Below are 25,163 nucleotides of genomic sequence, written 5' to 3'. Positions count from 1 at the left end.
TACTCCTTTGTTCTCATCCTGCTCTTTAGTCATAATTTTCAAACAACTTTTCCTTCTTTAAGGGAAAAAAAACCATACCTGTTCCAATAATTTCTAATTCAATCCTCATCGTGGGATTATTTTGGATCTAAATGCCTCTGTACAGTTCTCTGAATAACGTTTGTGAAAGGTAGTAGCAGCATTGATTTGCACCTGGGCGGGCTGGTTGCCTGAACATCGTACACAGCACTATACATTTATTAAGCATATAATTTGGGGATGATAGTGATGAAAAATGTTAACAAAGAAAATCAAAATAAAATCTGAAGACAACAAACATAACTGAAATCCAGAGAAGTCTTGGGAGATAAACTGGGCATAATTTCTACTATATATGACAAAGTGGTCAGGTTTTAATTTCAAGTGTGGGGGGGAAAAAAAAAAAACAGGACAAATAACATTTAGGTCCCAATCTACTTGGATTTGAAAAATCTAGGTGGTCAAGGTAGAAATATTTTGTTTACATTAACTAGATAATTCCCTTTGTGCATAATTCACTATTTGCACATATTACCCTCTATCTTTCTTACGTGTATGCATGTGTATGTGTGTAGGCAGACCTGGCCTAGACATGTAAACTAACATAATGACTGCATCAGCTAAAACCAGATTATTTGCATTTCTTTTTGAACTTGAGCTTTACTAATTTCACACTAATAAACACACTGAATGGCTACAAATGTGACCTATAAGAAAAAACTTTTATTTGTGAAAACAGCATTAAAGTTACTCCATATCAACTCCAAAAGTTTACCACAATGGTTCAGTTTACATGAAACAATGATGGAAATATACATAGCAAGTCTTAGCAGGGAGAACAAAGCTTACTATGATTTTCAAACACTTCTATGAGCAATGTCCACTGCACAACATGCCTTCCTTCAGCTATTAACCAGCAGCATCTGACATGACCTAGTATTTGTGAGGTGCCAACTAAGAGAAATCTATTGTTCAGGAACTTAAAAAGACTATTTCCTTCATATAGCTAATTTAAAGGCACTGCCCTACGGTTATTCATTATATTATTAACATTATTTCTCTGAAGGCCTCATTCATGACCTTTTTAAATTAAACAGGTAATTTGTCATTTTTGATGTTACTGTAATCACCAGAATTTCTATTTCTATTTAGGCAGTGTCTACAAAAGTAAACTAAAGTGGAGGGTTGAGTAATTCTCTCCTGGTTCTGGGGTCTACTGTCAGTGGAAATGTTAATTATGAATTAATGAGAAGTTTGAATCTTTATTCTGAATAGCAATTATTTGGTCTAAAATATTCAAATGCCTCAGAGCCCTAATTTATCTTCCTCCTGTAGACATAAGAACAACAGGTTAAAATATTTTTTAAAAAATTTTAAAAAGTCATGTCATATAAGAAAAACAACACAATTTCCCTTCCTCGATTTCTCCCTTTTAAAACACAATCCTATCAACCAGTAGAAACTGAAAAGACATTAAATAAATAATAAATAAATAAATAAAATTCAAAATTAGATTAAGGGCAGTTCTGTACAAAGTAAATTACTAAAATTCATTTGACTTCCCATTTGCTTTTAAATAAAGAACAGATCCTTAGGAAATCTGAAATTGAGAGTTAACAATTATCAGGTGAACTTGATATATGTCACCAGTTATTCTCGGTAAGTGAAGCCACAAACAGGATATTTTATTTTAGTTCAGCCCATCTGACCACAGTGACTAATTGGATAGAGCATGAGAAATGATGCCAAACCTTGATTTGATGCCACTTGTCTACATAACAGAAGTGGCTGGAACCCAAAGCTCTGTGCTCAGTACTCATAAATAAATAAAATAACACAATCCTGCAGTGTATCTCCTCAGATGCATAAGGCATTTAGTCTATAAGTACTTGTATATGCTATCTATACTGTTCACACCTTCAGCATACCTATGTATACGTGTAAAGCAACAACAATCTTAATTTATATTCTCTTTCTCTGTTTCTGTCTTTACTTGTCTTACCATAAATATATGAACCTTAAACCCACTGTATTGGGCAATATAGTCAGTTATATTCCTTTCTGCCCTCAAGTTAACCATAATGCAATTAGTTCATTTTCCACAACAGTAATGATTTTGGTCAAGTGATGGATTGATAATTTTGGTCATCTTTAAAAGAACCAAATACAAATCACAATTCACTCCATAAGTGGGTAACTAACCTGTAAACATGCAAACTGGCAATGGAATACAGAGGTACTGAAGGTTTTCTAAAAGTATTTGAGCAGATAGTTAAGATTGTTAAGATAGTTAAGATTTGCTTATCTGAAGTTATGTCAGAATCCAACTGATTCAAAAGAATGGGCAAGAATCAAAGCATGTTGATCTTGGCACTGTCTGACTCTTCTCCAAAGGGGCTGCCAGTGGGAAGGAACACAGATTGAAAATATGTTTCTAAAGAAAGCATTTCTTTTTAACAGAGATTTAGCAGTTAAGTTGAATACAAACAGTATTCTAAAGCTATATCTTACCCTCAAATCTGGGTGAAATGATCAGTTTGGTTACTGCTTTATTTTTTCTGAAAAATAATGGAAAGACAAATATATTTAACAAACTGTGGCTTCAGAAATATCATTGTAGCAAACAATTTTATTAATACTTTCATAAAAATGGCAATTAATAAATTCTAATACCTTGATGTTATTAAAAGCAAACAAAAGTCATTAAAACAGTTCTTTTCTGTGATTTACATTAGCTTTTACAGCATTACTTGATTTTTCTCTTACAAATTAACCTAAAATACTAATAATCAAATCAGGGTAAAAACAATACAATTTTTTTTACTTTATTTTAAAATAGTGATTATAAATACATTCTTAATATAGTTTCTCCCCAACTCTTTGGATGCGACAATAACAACGAAAAAAAACCTCACTGTGCTCATTTCATACAATGTCAATGTACAAATCATGCAAAAAATATTATAGATTAATATTACCACCATACATCTCTAGACGTGTTCTGTTATTTCTGAAATACCTGTTGATATTACTCATAAGGTCATGTCCTGTATAATTTATGCATCCTTATGGCTTAAAAAAAAGTAAGTGTTTAAAAAAAGCGACAAAAGAAAGATGGTCTTAAATAAATTTCTAATTAATATATTTTTTCAGTTTATTCAGAATGAAAAACTAAATATAGAATATAAATTGTCTTATAGACTTGAATCACTCTACTTTAATAGCTGCTTTCTCATAAAATTACACAAAGACTTACTTTTAAAGAATTGAATCATCTTTATTGATTTCATAAAAAATAATTTAAAACTTGATTTATATTACATGGACACAATATATTATCTCAACCCCTTCACTGACTTCATAAGATCTAAATTTGTTTGCAATCATTCTAACATAGTCCATATACATGAACATAGTGCCAAGAAGCCCACGATGTGTCAGACCACATTAGAAATGAGCACTTCTTGGATTTTATAGGTTTGCATCCAAGTTCCACTGAAAATGCTGTACTGATGTGCATACCATACCTCAAGGGGTTAAACTAACATCAAGGTTATAGTTGAAGCCAACAAAATGTAGATACAGTATTTTAACTGTGTTTGTACTCAACTCAGAACTTATACCTAACTACATTATCATAAAATGTACAACTAGAACTAATGAAAGACAGGTGCAAAATTGTATACACTATATAATGTAGGCACAATGACTTCAGTTAAGGAAAATATATTAGCCTTAACCAAGAATTTGTTACTTTCATTTACAATTTGAACCTCCAAATAACCACATATGTTAAATTACTTTTTTAAAAAAAGTTGAACATTTATACCTTTTAGCAGAAGAGTATGAGATAGCCAGTATGCTACAGCAAGCTTTTGAGATGGTGGCAGGTACTCTTGCCATTGAGAATTCTGCAGAAACCTTGAAACATCTTCAAAACATCACCACACTGAATAAAAGGTATCATTCAAATGACCTATTATCCCCAGACCATGAATGGAACTTTCTGATTCCTCCTATAAGTGTCTATTTAAGATCCCTCAAGCCATACTTTATTGACAGACTAAACTAAAACACTTTCTTTGAAGCCTTTGTATCTTTATCCTGTCAGTATACATTAGGAGCCCTTTAATCCGTGTATGTGTGCATGCATGGTAATGGCATATCAAAAGTCCTTATGAAACTGTAGATGAAAAAAGCTGTTGGGCACACATCTTGTCTTTTCTTTCAAGATCAGAAAGCAATTATTTGTTTGAATTATTTTATATTCATATAAAGTTTTCACAGACATCATAAAAATTAAAATTACACACTAAAGTTTTAAGAGCACCAGCACATACACATGGAGACGTTTTTTGCTATTTAAAAAAGATTTCCAAATTATCTATATGTATGAATATATACCCACATATATATACACACACTCACACACACACATACACACACACCCAAGAAAGCCAAGCTTCTTTTATTTTTTTATCTTGCAACAAACACATAAAGCCCTGAAATTAGTGATTAGTAAAGGAACAGCTACTGCAACTATAAACATAGTATCATTTTGGAAGCTGCAACAAAAAAATATGCCACTTGCAATCATGAGGAATGGCTATGTTTACTTTCTTGGTTATCTTACTGATTCATACGGTAATTAAAAAAGATGGGACACTCTCTCACACGCACACACTATATATATACACACACACACATACATATATGTATATATATACACACATATACACACACGCATATATATACACACACACATACATATATGTATATATACACACACATATATACACACACGCATATATATATACACACACACATATATATGTATATCTATATAGATCTATATATCTATATATATATATATGCAGGCAGGCCAAGAAGACAATGTGTTTCTGAATATCACTTTGTTAATCGGGAGCTCCTACAAAAGTTCTGAAATCACCCATTCTCAGTTACTTTATTCCTTTAACAAATTTTGACTTAGATCTTAGCAAAAACAAACACAGGGGTGTATCATTTGTAGTTGCAGACTGTGAACTCATCTGAAACCAATGCAAGCATTTTTACAGTGTGGCTTTCATAGCCAAGATTACCATGATGTTTACAGTTCTACTAGATTATCTGATAGTGGTCTGAATGATGAAAGAACAGGATACTGATGCATACAAGATATACCTATTAACCTTATTCATTATTTTTTAAATACTTGTAGCGAAAACTATTTGAATTAAGCTCATAGAATCCTGAAAAGCAAGACAACTGATGGCAAATAACAACTGCCCCAGACACAATACTAGAAAACTAAGGAACTTATTTTTAAATGCACAGTTGGTAACAAATCTGAAGATAATATGCTAAATTCACAAGAATAGCACAGAGTTAACTTCTCTTTTGTAATTTTTTCTTGTTTTTGTTTTTAATTTTTTTTTGTTTTTAAGTTACACCTGATCACGAAGTCCAGAATATTTCTGTACACATCGGCTTATTTCAGTTTAGTATATTTTTTTCTGTCTACATTTATACTTACTGGTAAATTCACTGTGATCAGGAAAACAAGTCAGGCATATTAAATACATATTAAGGAGTACATATTTTTCTATTTAGTATACAAAGTACTTCATAAATATGAATTATGTTACAAAAATAGCTTTGGGTGCGCTCACACAGTAAGCACTCTGCTTATTTTGGACAACCTTTAAGGATTGTGGGTATTTCACCTAACTGAGAACAAACTCTAGTGTTAATTTAATTTGAGCCATGTTTAATTCTGATAAACATCACATATTTCTTCAGATCATCACAAATGCTATCTAACTCACGTTGATTTTTTCTTTTAGATTTTTATGTATAGACAGGTAATGCTTAAAGTATTCAAATTTATTTTATAGTTATGTAATGCATGTTATATTTTAAACAAGTATTTGCACAATTTAACATTATAAATCCAGCAGTTTCAAGATGCAGGCCATAAAGGTTACCAATTTACAAATACTATCGAGTGTTCTCTCTTTGCATGCTTTTTTTTGTTTTTTTTTTTGTTTGTTTTTGTTTTTTTTTACTTTTCAGATAATCTTTACACAGAGTTGTTACAATGCCACAAATCAAAAGGATTATTCCAGTTCCACCAACTTAATCTACGTGCAAGATAAAGGACCCAACTGAGGTACAAACACCTGTACCAGTTTTCTTGAGTTTGCTTTACAAAGCACAAAGAGACGAAGGTTTTGCATTGGGATACAAAACAGATTTGCCTCTTGAGGTTAAATTCAGTATTATGTGTATAAAGCATCCCTTTGGCAATAGAGTTTGCAGTATCCCCACAGGACTCCACAGTATAGGTTTTATGTAGTAAAATCTATTAAACATATTCTCTTCTACTTGACACATCTTTGCAGCTACAGTTAATGAGACACCCTTGGAAACACCTGCCTCTATGCCTATTGATAATATAGTATTTGGAAGTTAGAAGTCAACAAAAGGCACTTTCATCATTAAATAAATGTCCTCTGTATGAAGTAAGATTACATGACCTAGATCTTGTTCAAAGCTGTTTGCTCCTCAAGGACCTGTAGGTAGTCAGGGGAACTCTGCAGTTTCGCCTTCAGTTCAAAATACTCGCTCTTCCTTTGTTCCACAACAATTTTACTGTGGTTGCCACCTATCAGTGACTTCTTATTTTTTTTGTCTGGTTGTTTTTCTGGATAGCGGATCTCAAAGCCACTGACACCTATGCTATTATACTCCTTTTTGCTTTCAAGAAAATTCTGAATAAAGACATTGGAATCCCTGCTAGGGAATAATTCATCCAGCTCATCAATTGTGCTCAGTCTCTTCCTGGTATCTACATGTAATAAATCTTTTTCCTTGTCGGCCACATTTCTCATAACAACTTTCTGTCCTGGAGGATCTGAAAACATGAACCCAGTTTCTGACTCTTTCAAGCCACAAGTATGGCTCTTGCTCATCTGCTCTATAGTTTGTGGAATGAAAGCTTCTGTGCTCAGTCCATCTTTTTTATTGGTTTTGTGGTCATGCTTCCTTAGCTGCAGCTGCACAGAGCCACACTCAGGATTCCCTAGGCCTTCGTGCTTCACTGTGGGTTTCTTGTTGCGTCGCAGGACAAAAACAAGAAGGCAAAAAGCAACAAACACAGTTAAAATGAGGACCACTAAGATACTTAAGATTAAAATAGACAGAGGCACTGGCCCACCAGGAGGACTTCGAATGGGACCCAATGGAGTGGTGAATGTAATGGCAGGTGCAGGGCTTGTGAATGGTGCAGACGGCTTATTTAAAAGTTTGGGACATAAGATTTCGTTTTTGAGGGACTTCAGTTCGATGTTGGCAAACTGAACAGGCGTCTCACATTTCAGTTCTTTCACAACAATCCCGTCGCTCAACTTCTCCACCCACAGCTTTAATGCCACTAAGTCACAAGTACAGTCCCATGGGTTGCCCTCCAAGTCAATCTGTGTAAGAGACTGCAACTGATCAAGGACCCCACTGACAGGCAGGTACATGAATTTGTTGTTCCTCAGGTTCAGTCTAGCTAAGGGTGCTCCGGAAAAAATGTAAACAGGCAGGCTCTTTAGGAGATTATTGTTTAAGTACAGTAACTGCAAATTTGGCATGGAGTCAAAGGTGCCTGCTAAGATTTCCTTAATCAAATTGTATTCCAAATACAGATACTGCAGGTTATGAAGACCTGAAAATATTTCAGGATAGAGTCTTTCAATTTGATTGCCATTGAGATATAGCCTACGTAAATTAGTGAGATTGTGAAATACGTCTCCCTTAATCACTGTAATTTGGTTGCTGCCTAAGTGAAGCAAATCCAATCCTTCAAAGTCAGTGAAGTCTGACACGTCCACATCCTTGATGCTATTGCCATTGACATGCAGCTTCTTTGCATTTAAAGGTTTCGGTATCAATTCAGACATAGACTGTATATTTTTCTCTTGGCAGTTCACACTTAGTCCCAAATCTGAAGGGTGTGTTTTGCAGAAGCAGGGTGCTGGGCAAGGTGTTAGAGGAGGCACCCTTGTTTGATAAGACACAATCTGACTGAGATTGCGGTTGGAGAGGGCTTTGCCTGCAACGATTCCAGAGATCTTGGAAGGATTTGTTGTTTTTGGTGGTTTAGTTACTAATCTGTGTAAAGATGTTTGGGTGGTGTGACCATTGGGAGTGGTGTAGCCATTTTCCAGCTGAGATGGAGGCAGGATGCGCACATCAAAATCACTGCCGGTGCCCATGGGGCATAGTTCTTGTTTGTTGGTTTCTTTTAAAAGCCTTCCATATAAGTCACTGGGAGTTTCACAGATAGCTTCTCCTATGTAAATGTTATATGGCATGTTCTCCAGCCAAGCTTTTAAAGGCAACAAATCACAGCTACAGTTCCAAGGGTTATCTTCCAGCTGCAATTCAACGACACGGCCAATGTGTTCCAGAACCCCGATATAAGGGAGCTTCTGGATTCTGTTCCCTCGTATATCCAGATGGGTCAAAGATGCGAACCGGAAAATATTATCAGGAAGGAATGAAATCAGATTGTCATTAAGAATGAGAACTTTCAGTTTGTGGAGCTTATTGAAGGCTCCTCGTTCAATATACTTGATTAAATTGTAGTCAGCCTGGAGATACTCCAAGTTCTCTATGCCAAGGAAAGTGTCAGCTCGGAGAATCTTTAATTCATTGTTGTTCAAGTGCAACTGCTTTAATGCACTGAGCCCAAGAAAGGCTCCTCCCTCAATGTTCTGCAGTTTATTATTTCCCAGATGCAGGGATACTGCATGTGAAAAATTCAAGAATGTATTTGGATACAGAATATTTAAAAAATTATTTTGGAAATTGAGGTGATAAAAATTAGACCAAGGTGGTTTCAGCTGATTTGGTCTGTAGACTGAAACCTTCTCACAGTTGACATAGAGCACATTCTCAACTGACACGCAGGAACACACATTGCAAATTTCCACCGATATGTCAGAATCTGCATTTGTCGAAGAAATCAGGGCTGACAAAATCAGAAACAGCCAAAGAAACATCTTCTTGCAATCAGCAAACAACTGTATGCTTCTGAATAAAGAGAAATAATCTAAAAAATAAAAAGAAAACATTTTTTCAATGGTCATTACTTGAAAAATTACTTGTATTTAAATCATACCATAGTGAACACATGGCTATAATTACCAGAGTTGTATTTTTAAGACAACCAAACCTCCAAATATTCTCACTCAAACAATAATAACCACCAAAACTGCCATCCATTTTATTTTCCATACCTGTGGTTTACACAAAATTCACATGTGCAGAACACACAACCAACAATAGGAAAATATATTATTAATCATGCTGAAATCTTACAATCTGAAAATATTTTTTCCACGTGGACCATCAAACTCTGCCCTTGAACACAGGCCTTAAGCTTCCTATTTGCACTTCAAATGACCAAGACCATCAAGTATGCCATCGAGTTTGCACCACAAAGCCATTTTGATGAGTGGATATCTATTCTCTAAGCTTCAGTTAGATAGAGAGGCTGAATACAAAACATATTAGAGCCCAGAGTTCACTGGAGGATGGAAATGGGAGGATTGGGCTGCTGTAGCAGGGACTGTTAAAAGACCAAGGGACAGTGACCTGGGAAGAGATTTGCTTGTGCTATAGCCCCATAGGTAAGCTCGTTTCTGTCAATCAGTTCACTCCTGTACACTGCTGCCTTCAAATACACAGACGAATCTGTGCAGTTCTAGAAAAACAATTGAGTAAGGGATGGCCAACTTTTATTTTCTGGTAAATAAACAGTCTCTAATTTCCTGTCAGTCATTTCCCAAAGAGGGAGCAAAAGGCCTTTTGTCTTTGAGCCTCTGAAAGCAGCAGAGTAACCTGCTTACTCCTGCATTGCTTAGCTAATCTCCAGGCAGCCTTTCCACTTTGAGAACTGGCTCTCTTGCCTCCCTGGCCCTCTCCCACACCTTTATTTACCATTTTGAACCCAGGTCCGACTGATCCTCGGCTTAACTGCTTATCTCTTTTACTTTGACCACAGACTGCAACTGCTGAGAAAGAGGAGTTCACACATCACAATCTTTGAGTAGCTTTTTCTACAGCACCAAATATGTTCAGTACAGCACATTTTTCGTCCTAAAATCATCGCTTCCAAACACCCACCCGCCCTTCCTAATATTACCACCCCATGTCCCTGACTATAAACACATAAAGAATCACTTGTTGGTAGAGTTTAATGCTTAGCAAAATAACCCATCGTATTCGAGTCCTTAAATCCTGCATATATATACAAATATACACAATGCTTCCTGAAAAAGATTAAACAACACAAGCAGCGTGCATTTTATTGATAATATTTTAGCAACGTTAGTCTTTTCCATCGTGAATGGGAAGCTGGGTGTAATTTCAATATCGTTACCTCCAAATATTAATTAAATACGTAGAATACCCAGGGACACACAACAAGGAGATGATGCAAAGAAAGAAGTGTCACACAGAAACTCCTTTGTTTATTTTGCCCACGAGGAATCAGCTAGTGGTAAAACCGAACATGTCTCAAGGTAGACAATCCATTAGCCATGACCCAGGAGGATTTGCATTTTAAGTAGTTTGGTTCAGAATACAGCCAGCACTGCTGAGATGCTATTTGGCTGCCATATAGACGTGCATTTCCCCTATTCACCATGAGAGCATGATTGGCATTGCAAAAAAGAAGTCATAATTCTTAACTATGACATCACCTAAAGCAACTTTCATTGTAAAATCAAAATTTCACTTGATATTTTTTGCCTTGTTATGAATGTGGTTTTCGACAGCTATTTTGGTTCAGTTGAGTCATTTCTTGTTACTAAACCACCACCCCACCCACCTCAAAACAAAGAAACCCAAAAGCAACCAAACTAAAAACCAAACGCAGAAAATTTAAAAAGAAATTCCTTATAATCCGAATTCAGTACAAAAACAAGAACCAGGAATCTCAACAAATCTGAAAATGCGTAAGAAGCTGCCCTCCTCCTCCTGGCAATTTCTACTTTAAGTAGCAAGGGGGGAAAAGTCACTAGGATGAGCCAGGAAGTTCCCAAATGCAGCTCTTGTGAAACAGAGGAAGCCACAAGCAGCTGGAGGGGCAGGCAAGAGAGAGAAAGAATCCAGTTGGTTCACCAAGGAGAGAGGAAAAGAGGTACTGAAAGGGCAAGAGACTATGGAAATGTGGAGAAAGGAAGAAAAAGAGCTCCGAGAGGGGAGCTACGAAGACAGTAAAGGGGGCACTGAATGCATGCGAAAAAGCCTCACACTCGCGTGGTACCACCAAAACATGCACATTTAAACATCAAGGGAAAAACGCAAAAAAGAAAAGGAAAAGCCCACAAAGTACCAGTTGGGTACCAAGAGCCTTCTCTGTGGCTGCTGGGAGCTGTCCGTCTCCCTCTCGGTCTCTCCGTCTTCCTCTCCGTGCCCTGAAAGACCCTTGGCTCCCACGACCCACCAGACCGAACACATCTAGCCCTACCAAAACCAAATCCTGCATCCACCAGAGTGCAGCGCCTGGCAGTCCGCGACTGGGAGGAGAGAGGCGGCCTGAGGAGGGCGGACCACGGATGGGCTGCAGGGAGGTGGGCCGAGGTGGCTCCCCGAGAGCTCACTCGGGAAACCCCGCTGGCCTGCCTAAGGCTCGGATGGAGGTGGTAGAGGTTCGTGGAGAGACTCGGCCATTGCCGCCCCCGGTGCGCTACCTCGGGCGGGCGGCTAGGAGGCTGGAGGGGCCCCTGGCGCGTACCGCAATGTTTGCCGCATCCCTGTTCCCGGAGCCGGCGCGCAGCCCCCTCCGCGTCAGGGGCCCAAGCAGCAGCCTGGCCGGCCGTGTAGTGGAGGCGGGGTACCGCGCGGGATGTCGCGGGGGCCTTCAGTCCCGCTGCTCACACATTTCTCCGCGCGCTCCCGTCCCACAAGGGGCAGCTGCTGGAGTTTCAATGGACCTCTCTAGACCCAGGCGTGCGGTGAGGAGGAAGAGATGGCCAAATCAGGCCGCCTTGAAGACGTTGGCACTAGGGTGTTACTGACCTGCTTGCCACGGGCAGAGGGAACCTGTGGTTTTGTGGCTGCGAGCGGCGGCCCAGGCTCCCCTTTGCCTATGGTCCCTCCCCGGCCAGCTACATAAATCCTGCTCTCACCATGCCAAAAATCAGCTCAACATTTAGGCACCTTGCAAAGTCGCGCTGGCAGCGCTCGCCTGGCTTTGCAGAGCTTTTAGAGTTACCCACCGGCTCTTCCTCTGGTATTCCTAGTCTTGCCGAGCGCTAGCAATCTCCGACCAGCCCGCGGGCCACTGCCCCGAGCCTCAGATCCACATCTGCGGAAAGTGGCTGCGAGTGGGGCGTAAAAATATAGCCCAACCCAGCCCAGCGGCCCGACAGCCGGAGCCACCCGAGACCGGTACACTTGCCCCGCCGCCCTGGTCGCCCGGGGTATGGGGGGGCAGCGATGCCAAGGACACCCGAATCCTTTCCGGTCCTCAGCGGCATGCGACCGCGCCGTAGGCAGGCAAGTGGGAGGTGGAGGGCAGGATTAGCCACCTCGGCCACTTTGGCCACTCAACCGGCCCCAAACGAACAGGACTCAAACTAAAAATAATAAGCTACTTGCCCCCTCCGCGCGCGTGCGCGCGCGCGCGATCTCTCTCTCTCTCTCTCTCACACACACACACACACACACGCACGCACACGCGCTACTGAGCTGAGCGGGGAAGAGGCAGAGCGCGTGTCGGTGCAGCTTGTGCAGCTCCCGCTGGAAATTCACCCACCTCTAGAGCCCAGCGTCTCGTGCAGGGCCCGCGGCGCCGCGACCTGCGCTGCTGTTTCCACGTTGGTCTCTATGTGATTCCGGACAGAGCTCCTTCGCGCCCGCTCGCCCGTCAAACCCGCGGAGCAGCCCCAGCAGGCGGGCAGGCGGGCAGCGGCGCGCGCGCGCACCCGAGCAGACACCGCGCGCGCACCCAGAGCCTAGCACGCGGGCTGCACCTTTACATACACGCGCTAAATCCCCGCCCCCGCTCTCCACTCCCCCTCACCCCGCACACAAGCAGTCCTCCCTCCCAACACTCGACCACTTCGACCCCCTCACATTCCTGAGCTCCTACCCCCGTCCCCCACCCAGACATGCCCATTTGATTCCTCTTCTACCCACACACCCAGAAAGACAGCGCGCTTTCCTCCCGGTATCCGCCCCCTCTTTTTGCCTAAAACATTCCCTAGGGAGGAGCGACCCCTTTCCTCAGACGTGGAGACCCCAGTCCTCTAACAAGGGCGCGCTTGCCTTCATCCCCCCACCACATACACACACACACTCGAGCCTTTTTCTTCTCTTCCAGTCCCCTAATAACGAAGGCGCGTACACACACACACACACACACACACACACACGGGGCATTCCTTTGAGAGAGCAACCAAGAAGCCAGGAAAAGCCAAGAAACACTGGAAAGCCTGGGGAGGGGGGCCGAGGGGGATCGATAGGGTCGTCGAGCCTACGCGGAATTGAATAATTACAGGATGGAGAGGAATGAGTCAACAACAATGACATTCAAATGCAACAATCATACTTGGATTTTGTATCACGGGTACGGTACCTTTGGCTAATTGTCACCCCGCAGAACAGAGGGCTCCTGGAATACTTCTCCGTAGCGGTCGATCCTGGAAGGAGCCTTCTTGGGAACCAGTTTCCTAGGATCCAGTAGTATTCGCACTCCCCCTACCTGTCTGCGCGTAAGGGGCCGGGGGCTTTAAGGCGAAAGTGTGAGGCTTTAGCCTAAAGTGAGACTATTTAGCTGGGTTAGAAGGAGACGGGTTAATTATCCGCACCTTAGAACTCCGTGGGCCTTTGGTGCGGAACGGGTTAAGCCGGATGATTTGGGAGCTGGGGGTGGGGACAGGGGATAGGGGATAGGGGTTGAGGAAAGAGAGGCGTGGGACTGAGAGAGATGCCGCACTTGCGACCAAAAGAAAAAAAAAAAAAAAATCTACTTTGGCTACTGAGCATGCTCAGTTCCCAGCTCAAGCCCTATAAGGGAGGCATTGTGTGCGTTCCACTTCTCCGGGCTTTGGTGGTGACCGGGAGGGGAGTTTGATTGGGGAAGGGGGTGGTAGTTGGGAGACATTAGGGAAAGGGGGTTGGAGAACAAGGTTTGAAGCTTTGGGACTGCTCAGGAGGGACTGTGAAGAGGGAAAGGGAAGGGACCCACGGAATACCTTCGGGAGACGGAGAGGAGGAGAGGAAGTGGACTAAGAAAAGTCACTTCAGTCGCCCCCTCATTGTCTATACCAAAGAGGCTTTAGCAGCTGACTCTGAAATATCCTAGTGGCTGCAAATCCAACGTGTGGATTGTCTGGACCCCTTCTTCTACCTATTTGTTAGTGCTTCAACAAGAGGGTAGGAATATTCTAAGGAAGGGCCAATGTTCAAACCAGTTACATGCAGATTGATAATTTAGTTAATAAGCTTGTTAAGAAAATAAGTAAACCTGGGGGAGGGGAGCAGAGGAGTTGGCTATCACGTCTGTATTTCGGATACCTGGCTTTCCTAAACAAAAGGCAGAAACATTCGTTGTGCTCCCATCCCCCAACCTTGCTGTTTTTTTGTAGGAGCTTGGCTAAGAAAAACAACTCTCTCACTCTTCGTGTCTGTGGGAATAAACTAGCTTTAGGTAAGTAGAGCTAAATTATAAATGGGAAGTATTTCCCTAGGACCCCTGGTAGCCTATTATTTGCCACGTTCAGGTAATACTGCCAGGCCCATTTCTTCAGGACCAATGTGCTGCTCAATTCACTTATTCAAATTCCAGCGGCTCTAGCCACAATAGAGCACAACCGGTATCCAGAAATGTTCTTGCTTAAAAATGAAAAAAAAAAAAAAAAAAAATCTTTAAGCTAAAACTAGCAACAGCTTTGAAACCAGAATTTGGCTGTCTGCCTGAACTCCTACAGTTAAACATTTACCATAATTGGTTGATGTTTTAAAGGCCCCAAATCTAGGTAAAAACATCTGATGGGCAAAGGATTTATTGCATTATTTGTGAATAATGGCCTACCTTCTTTACCGTCTATCATAGTCATTCATATGTTTTATTGTTTTTCTTATTTTGTCATTTTATGGTACTTCCTTCAGGTTATATTCACAGGAATGTTGGCCAGGCACAACATGTATACAGAGATGCACATACAATATGTAAATGAATATTTACATAGATATGCATATATGGGCATATTCTTTATGACCTTGCTAAACATTGTGTCTTTCATGAAGAACTCTTTCTCTACCTTCACTCCACATTGCCTTGAAAACTTTAATCATCCTCTCTCTTAAAAACAACCTAGAGACAGAAATTAGGCAGCATTGGTAACATTTATTATATTCAATGTGAAATCCATTATGAAATAGCATTGCTTAAGGAAACACTAAAATATTCGTCTATAACAACATATGTACTTGTGCAGCTCCTTTTAGTAAAGTGAATGGTGTTTCCTTCATAGGTAACAGCTGCAGAATGTTGAAAAATCCCTCTACTGTTGCACGTTTGGACAAAACAGATCCTGCTAATTAATAACTCACATTTGCATTTTATTGTATAATGCATTTTGAAAGTAGTAATGAGTATCAAAACAAGGTGGCCTTTATTCTAAATGTTAACAATTCAGGAAGCTGAATATATTTTATCCGGATAGGTGCAATGTTTGTCTTTCACTATAAATGTTAACAAGAGTCAATAGAATGAGCAAAAAAAGTTTACCTGAAAACTCTAAGTACTGTGATAACTGAAAAGGCCAGATTTGGACAGTAAATATCAGATGATTTAAATGCCTATCTTTATTCAACTTTAGAAACTGTTCTGAGACTTGGCTATATTTAACTGCAATAACTGTGAAATGTTATTTTTCATATGGATATGGAGACAAATCTGAAAGCAACCGCAGCTAGATCATCGATAAATTACAATTCACAATATTCCTCAGAACTTGTCTGTGATTAATATTCAACTTTTTAAAATGAATGCTTTAAAATAAAATGTTTTGCTACTTAAAAAGATAAAGTGGATGCTCATCAAATGAAACAGAAGTAACAACTTCCATGTTTTCTGCTTATTTTGCTTTCAAAGTAATTTAAAACCCCAATCCTTTAGTCCCGCAGTCCCTTTTCTGTCTCCTAGGACTACAGGTGACATCCCAATAGAACAGTAGGAAAATGACACAGAATTGCTAGCTTAACAAAGGAAGTGAATACATACATAAATAAAAGTGTTAAGAAAACTCCAGCATTATTTATGGCCATTGAAAAAAAAAACAAATTTGATGTTCTTCCTAAAATGTAAGAATTCAAATATTGTGAGTTTTGCAATACCCTCACAGTCTTCCTCCAAATGTTTTACCTTATTTCATCTTGGCTTTTTAGGAGTACAACCAGAATCGTAGGTCTATACTTATATACTGTGTCTCCCTCCATCAGGGAAAAAAACAACTGCACTAAGAGTTTCAACAAGATCCTGAATACCCTTAGTTCCAAGGCAGTTTGGAATTAAGTCCTTAAAACACTGAACAACTGAAAGTGATTATAATGCCACATCTTGGCCCTAGTCAGTTATCTTTCACTTTCACTGTATTCCTCATTTATCTTGCCTTGTCTTGCTGCTGTTCAAAATCAAATCAGCCTTAATTTTTGTATCCAGGTATCACAGATTATTCAGTTTGTTTAATATTGAAGATTTCTTCATATTCTGGCATTTTAACAGTCACAAACTTGATATTTCTCTTTCATTTTTATTTCTTTATTTTTGAGACAGAGTCTCGCTCTGTCACCCAGGCTGGAGTGCAGTAGTGTAATCTCGGCTCACTGCAACCTCTGCCTCCTGGGTTCAAGCAATTCTCCTCCCTCAGCCACCTGAGTAGCTGGGATTACAGGCATGTGCCACCATGCCCAGCTAATTTTTGTATTTTTAGTAGAGACGGAGTTTTGCCATGTTGTCCAGGCTGGTCTTGATTTTCTGACCTCAGGTGATCCGCCCATCTCGGCCTCCTAAAGTTCTGGGATTACAGGCATGTGCCACCACACCGGCCACACACTTGCTATTTCTTTAAGTGGAATACAAGAAAGTTCTTAGGATGTTAATATATCTTCTAGGAAGAAATGTTTCCACGATCAAATAAGTTAAAAGACGCTTGGTTCCATAAAGCTAAACATTTTATTTTTACTTTGGGGTTTTTCAACACAATTAATTATGTTTAAATGAACTTTTGTTTACCAAGGGAAAAGGGAGATGGCATGTGGCATTTCACAAACTTATTTGACAATGGAACCCTTTTTTTCTATCTATACAATTTGAAAAACATACTAATAGCTCATTTTTACAAATTTCGTGGAATTCAGAACATGAAAGGAAGTTTTCAGATCATAATCTAACCCATACAATAGTAGCTACTAGCTGTTGAGTGCCTCTTCTTTGCTATGTTGCCTAAAAATATTTCACTTAGTTCTATGAACAAGGAAGGGATTATTATACTTATTTTAAAAATGAGGTTAAGTGGCCAGGCATGGTGGCTCATTCCTGTAATCCCAGCACTTTGTGAGGCTGAGGTGGGGAGATCGCTTGAGCCCAGGATTTCAAAACCAGCCTGGGCAACATGGGAAAAAACCTTCTCTACAACAAATACAAAAATTAGTGGGGAATGGTGGCACATGCTTGTAGCCCCAGGTACTTGGAAGGCTGAGGTGGGAGGATCACTTGAGCCAAGTAGGTCAAGGCTGCCGTCAACTGTGGCCATGCCACTGCACTCCAGCCCAGGCAACAGAGTGAGACTCTCTCAAAATAATTAAAATAAAATAAAATAAAATATAAAATAAAATAACAAAATAGAATAGAATAAAATAAAATAACAAAACAAAATAAAATAGAATAAAATAAAATAAAATAAATTCAGGGAAGGTAAACAGTTTGCCCGAGGTCACATGGTGAGTGAGTGACAGTCAAGGTTTGACCCCGGGTCTTGAAGTTTTCCACTACACCATGTTTTCATTTTCACAGGGGAATTAGGGAATTTTTAACTTTGAAAGCAGAATAGACTTGAAAGCAGGCTGGGCATGGTGACTTATGCCTGTAATCTCAGCACATTAGGATGCCAAGACAAACAGTCTGGGCAACAAGGTGAAAAGCCATCTCTATAAAAAGTAAAACTAAAAAAAAATAGCCAGGCGTGGTGGGGTGCACCTGTAGTCCCAGGTACTAGGGAGGCTGAGGTGGGAGGATTGCTTAAGCTTAGGAGGACAAGTCTGCAGTGAGCCGTCATCACGCCACTGCGCTCTAGCCTGAGCGGCAGCGCGGCCCTGTCTCAAAAGAAAGAGAAAGGGATAGATTTGAAAGCAGAATACATTTTCCAAAGATAAATACTTGAGACATAAATGTTTTCAAGTATTAAAGTATGAATACTCAGCACAAGAATAAACAAATAAATGACATTAAAAACAGTTGACATCAATTCTGCATGACAAGGTCTCTTGAATCAACTGATTTTACCCTTTGCCAATAGTAGCCTTGTTCTATCCATTCTGCTCTTTCAACTCTCATACCTGAGTTGATTCTGAATCTGTGATGATGTCTCAATGTTCCTTATTAGGAATAATAACTTTCACTATTACCAAATGAAGCCATGTGTATTAGTCAGGGTTCTCTAGAGAGACAGAACTAATAGTATATATATATGTGTGTGTGTGTGTGTGTGTGTGTGTGTGGTGTGTGTGTATGTATATACATATATAGGAGTTTATTCAGTAGTATTAACTTGCACGATCGCAAGATCCTGCGTTAGGCTGTCTGCAAGCTGAGGAGCTAGGAAACCAGTCTGAGTCGCAAGGCTAAAGAACTTGGAGTCTGACGTTCAAGGGCAGGAAGCATCCAGCATGGGAGAAAGATGTAGGCTGGGAGGCTAAGCCAGTCTCGCCTTTTTACATTTTCCTGCCTACTTTATATTCCCTGGCAGCTGATTAGATGGTACCCACCCAGATGAAGGGTGGGTCTGCCTTTCCCAGTCCACTGACTCAAATGTTGATCTCCTTTGGCAACATCCTCACAGACACACCCAGGATCAATACTTTGCATCCTTCAATCAGGTTGATACTCAGTATTAACCGTCACACCATGCAAAGCAGTAGTGTTCATCCCTAGACTTATTCCAGTTAAGACAAAAGAATTGTTATAAAATAGGATACCAAATGAAATGGAAAATGTGAGACTAGTTGATTGTTTGATTAGGTTATATCAATTAACCTGACCTTCCATTTTCCTCAGACTTCTTTATAGTACAGCTGGTAACCTGGTGTCCTTTTCAGAAACCAAGGCATCATCTGTAAGTATATTAAAGTCTGTGTAGCAAGGCATTGGCTAATTTTTCAAATAACATTTCACTCAGAAATTGTTATTTTTAGAATAATAATAAAGAGGAGTAAGTTGTTTTGCAGAATCTTTGTAACTTTGGTCCCTAATGAGTACTTATCCCTATGGCTAACTAGAACCACCTATGTGGTTTAGAATATTGCTAAGCTAGGGATGCTGACAAAATAGTGTCTTTTTTCTATATATTCTCTAACTTGAAGAAATCTCACTGTCAAAGACTAGGGCCCAGCCACAAGCTCAACAGCCCTCAGACAACTCAAAGATAATAAAGATCATAAAATAAAAAAATAGGAAGTTAATAGCTAAACAATCTAGTGTAAGAATTACTCTTATGGGCTGTAAAAGTTCCATAACACCAACCGAAGCTTTAGCAGAGAGACAGTAAGTTGATAAAAATCTTTCTGTTTTTACCATGTTCAACTCTATCTTGGGAACCACAGTGTTGTCCCTAGCTAGCAAAACATTATTGTTTTGCAAAAATATTGAGGGTCTTTTGTTCGATACTTTTAAACAATATTACTTTTCCTTAGAAATATACACTTCAACCTTTTGTTCAAAAGTGATCTTAACTGGGATGAGATAATATCGAAAAATAATTAGAAAGAATGGATGATACCCACTACTTAATAGCACAACATGTGGTCATAGTCAATAATAACTTAGTTGTACATTTAAATAACTTAAAGAGTAACTGGATTGTTTGTAACTCAAAGGTCAAATGCTTGAGGGGCTGCATACCCCATTCTCCATGATATGCTTATTTCACATTGCATGCCTGTATCAACACATCTGGTGTACCCCATAACTGTATATATCTACTATGTACCCACAAAAATTAAAAATAAAAAGTTGATCTTGTTCTCAGCTCCTCCTCCTTTATTTTAGAGGCTCTTGAACAATCCAAAAGTTGGGTCAAAAACGGAGGCATAAAACAAGGCAGAAAAAGCATAATATAAAAATATGAGTTATGGTATGACTGTATTGCAATTGCTATATTAAAATAAAGTTTATCCCTTTCCAAGCCTCAAAGAGTGAGTCAGAGGAAAGCAGAACATCTGTGTAAGCTAGTGTCATGCATCTGTGATTGACTACCTTCTTTTTCAGTTTGAATTTGGAGCTGCTAATTCCCCACTCTGACTCAAATTGAGTGATGTCTACCCACCTAAGGTCGCCATGAGTAAACTGTCCTCAGGTCCCATGTAAAGGGATCATGGTATAGGAAAAAGTGTCATCACAGAGAATTTCTTCTCTTTCAGGTGCACAGTTTGGTTATCAATTAGAAACAGGATTTGAAGGAACCTTAAAGTTTTTCTAGTTTAAGCACTCACAAAACGGGTATTTTATCAGATGAACACTCAATGCTTGAATACACCCAGTCACGGGGAGCTCACTGAGGGTAGACTAGAATCTCCAGTGAATTATTCAGAAAATTAATTACAGAATTTTTGAAATTGTTGCTGTTTTGTAAATATTCAGGAAACATAAAATTAGATCTATCAGGGTTTCAGGAGTGTGAAATTTGGAACCAGATGAACTTGGTGTTAATTTCTTGCTTCACTATTTAATAGTTCTATGATTTAAGGCAGTTAACTTCTCTGAGCTTTCATTGCCTTTCTGTAAAGTGGGCAGGACAAACTCAATCTTCCTGAGTTTACGAGGATTAACAAGTATAATGTTTGACAAACACCTAGCACTGTGTCTTTCTGGCAGAATATTTTTATTTCCTTCTATTTATAAACAGAAAAGGATTCCACATATACAAGAAAAAAAAAAAAAACAAATAATTCAGACCATACATTATTTCCCTTCTTGAGTCTAAGGATGGCAAGTAGAAGAGAGTGGTTGGATTAATCAATGTATCTTTTGTTTATTTAAAAAGCTAGAACTATTATTTAAAAATAAATCCAGGCCGGGCACGGTGGCTCAAGCCTGTAGTCCCAGCACTTTGGGAGGCCGAGACGGGCGGATCATGAGATCAGGAGATCGAGACCATCCCAACTAACACGGTGAAACCCCGTCTCTACTAAAAAATACAAAAACTAGCCGGGCGAGGTGGCGGACGCCTGTAGTCCCAGCTACTCGGGAGGCTGAGGCAGGAGAATGGCGTAAACCTGGGAGGCGGAGCTTGCAGTGAGCTGAGATCCGGCCACTGCACTCCAGCCTGGGCGACAGAGCCAGACTCCGTCTCAAAAAAAAATAAATAAATAAAAAATAAATAAATAAATCCATCTGTTCTTACCCCTCCTGGTATCCTTTAGTTACTTCTCTATTCTCATTTCACATATTATTAGTTTTTTAAAAGTTAATTTTAACAACACTCTCTGTAGAATTGAGGATTGCAGATTCCATTAATATTTTTTAAAATAATCTTACTTGCCTTGCTTGCCAGAATAACCTAGAATCTCATTCTCTACACTTCAGACCCACAAAAGTGGGTATTATCATTTTTGCAACAAAATTCCTCATAATGGCCCTGGAGAGAATGTTAAAAATATTTTTTTCTGAATCCTGTCACTGATTTTTTTTTTTAGGGAAACAGAGGAAAAGAGAAAGCAAAGGAAAAAAGGAACCAACGTGTATATAGCTTTAATGTTTGTAATCTACGTGCAAAAAAATTTCAGGTGAGTTGGGGGCACTAATTTTATCATTTTGCTAGTGGAAATGTACATTTTTAGAAACTTAATGACTTAAAGAACTAGTATTCTTCTATCTAAGATTATTTTGTCATAAGAGTAGCATATGCTGTTTTTAGAGAAAAGCAAGTCAGATCTGACAAGATGTGGTGCAGTTATACCTAAGATCACATTCGTGTGATAAATTATGTGTAAATTAGTTCAATCTCAATCATCCAATAACTATTCAGGCAGATATAGTGCCTATTATATCCATTGTTATTTGACTTTTCTTACAATATTCATTGTTGGAAATGGTGACATCTAACTTACATCATCTCAATTCTATTTATGCCTTCTCTAGTAAAACAATTCTAAGGTAAAAAAAAATTTAAGGATGGCCTCTAGACTTTTTTTCCCCCATAGAGTTCAAGTTGTTGGGCATTTTACTTCCATTTATAGCTGAAGCTATTCTATGAAATTTCATTTTTATTATCTTTATGGATGAAGAAATATCCAGAAAACCAAACTATAGGATTCAGCCACTCAGGGCAATGAAAAAAAAAATCACAAATGGACCATATAATGATTATTCCTTTCATTTCTTTGCCTATGTTTTGAGATGTGAGTTTCCTGAGCTTTGAAAGGAGAGGAATTTTGTTGAAAGTCATTCAGATTTTCTCCTTGAGAATCTGTCCTCTATGACATATGGCAGGCTATCCCTGTGAGGGTACCATGGTTCTGGGAACCTTACCTTTCTTTCCTATCCCTCCTTGTATACTTTAAGAGGGTATCTGGGCAAAGGTAAAAGAAATGCCATTTTCCAATCTAAAATTTAGTGAGTGACCAGAGTTGTGCTGATCTTTTCTCCAATTATGTCTTGCAAACAGAAGATTTACATGATAGTTTGACGGTCTCAACGTTACTACCAAAATTTAAACACAAAATTAAATATATTGACAAATTCTCTTTGGTTTAAAAGCATTTGTGAAAGGTTGTCAGATTTTGTAAAAGAGAAATTTTTGAGGTAAGCATGTCTTACTGTAAAACAAGTTGAGTTGGTAAGCAGTGGAAACTCTATAAGGAATAGTTTTATATAGTATTTTCGTAGTAACAAAGGACTGGCAAGGACTGATGGTTAACTGGATTGTAGCTCAAAAAGTGAATATATTTGGGTCTCTTTTTCAGCTCATTATTAAATATTATATAAGGTATCTCCAATTCATTTGAGATTCTGATTTTATCATTTATTAAGACTAGTAGCAAGAACAGACTAGCCTAGAGGGGAAAATGGATAAAGGAGAAACAAATGACATTTTAGCATACTAGTGCACACAATATCTAAATTACACATAACTCTCAAGCAGCTTTTTGTTCTTAACTCATTAACCACTTCAAGTAATTACCTTTTTAAAAAATGAAGCATATTGTCCTCTTTATCACTGATTGAAAATTCTGAATTAAACACGTTTGTACTCAGAGCTTTTCTGGGAAAGGGCAAATTTAATCCTGAGACTTCCTAGTGAGCCACATCACATTGTGAACCACATAGAAACAAGCTCTCCAGAATTAAAACAAACCAGTACGACTCGCCCTTGCCATCCCCATCCTAATGGTTGATTTGATAGCTGCACATTGGAAGAATCAAAATGTACACCTAAAACAAATGAGCATGTGTTATTCTGTCCTAGTAACAGAAAATTATCTTTCCTTTTGTTCTCCAAGAACTCCAAGAATTTCAAGAATATATGGAGTTTTAGTAGAGGTGACTGACTACAAAAAATCTGCTCAACCATAAAGTTCACTTTATTAAATCTTTATTGAATGCCTATAATTCATCAGGCTTTGGGTGCCAAGGTGAAGGAAACTGCCTCTGTCCTCCCAGATCACTTAGTTTAGTGATAAAGCAGAAGAGACTATGTTACAATAAACAATACTATAGAATGTATATTGTGTTATAATAAACAATACTATATAATGTATTGTGTTATAATAAACAATACTATACAATACATTGATTGAATATGCCCTTTAACTACTGACCGCTCATTTTCAGACTTTACTAAACTTCTCGGTTTTATAAAATGTTGTGAAATAACTATAGTTGAAGGCAATAATGGTAAGCTTCCATGGCACATATTCAAGGAAATTAAGAAAATCAGAACACTGCCTTCCCTCACATGGCAAGGTCAACAACTTGTATGTCCTTCTGGAGATGACACAGTCCAAATTTTTGATATTCCTCCAGAATAGAGAGTCAAAATTTACCATGTGCCAGGCATATTTGGAAAGTACATTAACAGGAAATGTTCTATAAAATAAGAAATTGAATCATTTGGAAGGGCCAGAAATTGAAGTAGTTCACATATGCAAAAGAAATAAAGTGGAAGAAGGTACCAAAACAATCAGGGTCTTCTCAAATTTGATTTTGCAAATCATGAAAAAGGAAGAGATCCTCATGTTGTTTTCAGGAATGTGAATATTACAATCCTCTCTTGGTATCTGTGGGGAGTTGGTTTCAGAACCCCCACGACACCAAAATTCAAAGATGCTCAATTCCCTTACATAAAATGGCATAGTACTTGTACATAACCTATGCCCATTCTCCTGTATACTTTAAATTATCTCTAGATTACTTGTAATATCTAATATAATGTAAATGCTATGTAAATAGTTGTTATACTGTATTATTTTTATTGTTCTATTGTTATTTTTATGAAGATCTTTTGAAATTCATATTTTAAGTTCTGGGATACATGTGCAGGTTTGTTACATAGGTATACATGTGCCATGGTGGTTTGCTGCACCCATCAACCCATCACCTGAGTATTAAGCCCAGCATGCATTAGCTATTTTTCCTGATGCGTTCCATACCTCACCCCCAAACATGCTCCAGTGTGTGTTGTTCCCCTCCCTGTGTCCATGTGTTCTCATTGTTCAGCTCTCACAAGTAAGAACATGCGGCATTTGGTTTTCTGTTCCTGCATTAGTTTGCTGAGGATAATGGCTTCCAGGTCCATCCATGTCCCTGCAAAGGACATGATCTTGTTTGTTTTTATGGCTGCATAGTATTCCATGGTGTTTAC

At 38.9% G+C, this 25,163-nt stretch overlaps 1 protein-coding gene and 1 pseudogene across 3 annotated transcripts; both read right to left on the bottom strand.

Annotated features, from left to right (window-relative positions):
• Positions 1–721: 721 nt before the first annotated feature.
• Positions 722–14,038, bottom strand: SLITRK4 (SLIT and NTRK like family member 4). 3 transcript variants are annotated; one of them, XM_033201343.1, is made up of 2 exons: positions 13,658–14,038; positions 722–9,121 (listed from the first exon to the last, which is right to left on the bottom strand). In XM_033201343.1, exon 2 carries the CDS (start codon positions 9,069–9,071, stop codon positions 6,558–6,560), a length of 2,514 nt encoding a protein of 837 aa, XP_033057234.1. In that variant the 5' UTR covers positions 9,072–9,121; positions 13,658–14,038; the 3' UTR covers positions 722–6,557. The 3 variants fall into 3 exon arrangements, with proteins under 3 accessions (XP_033057234.1, XP_033057235.1, XP_033057236.1); XM_033201344.1 differs by lacking the exon at positions 13,658–14,038 and adding an exon at positions 12,836–13,142; XM_033201345.1 differs by lacking the exon at positions 13,658–14,038 and adding an exon at positions 12,297–12,657.
• The window catches only part of LOC117078415, a 41,440-nt pseudogene continuing 29,940 nt past the window's right edge, over positions 13,664–25,163 (bottom strand).

Source organism: Trachypithecus francoisi, unplaced genomic scaffold (genome assembly GCF_009764315.1).
Source record: "Trachypithecus francoisi isolate TF-2019V2 unplaced genomic scaffold, Tfra_2.0 Lachesis_group6, whole genome shotgun sequence".
NCBI lineage: Eukaryota > Metazoa > Chordata > Mammalia > Primates > Cercopithecidae > Trachypithecus > Trachypithecus francoisi.
The sequence above is the reverse complement of the archived record's forward strand: the minus strand, read 5'-3'. Positions and strand labels throughout refer to the sequence as shown.

Excerpts from the sequence above, each read along its gene's own strand:
- SLITRK4 (XM_033201343.1), bottom strand. The coding sequence starts at position 9,071 with ATGTTTCTTTGGCTGTTTCTGATTTTGTCAGCCCTGATTTCTTCGACA.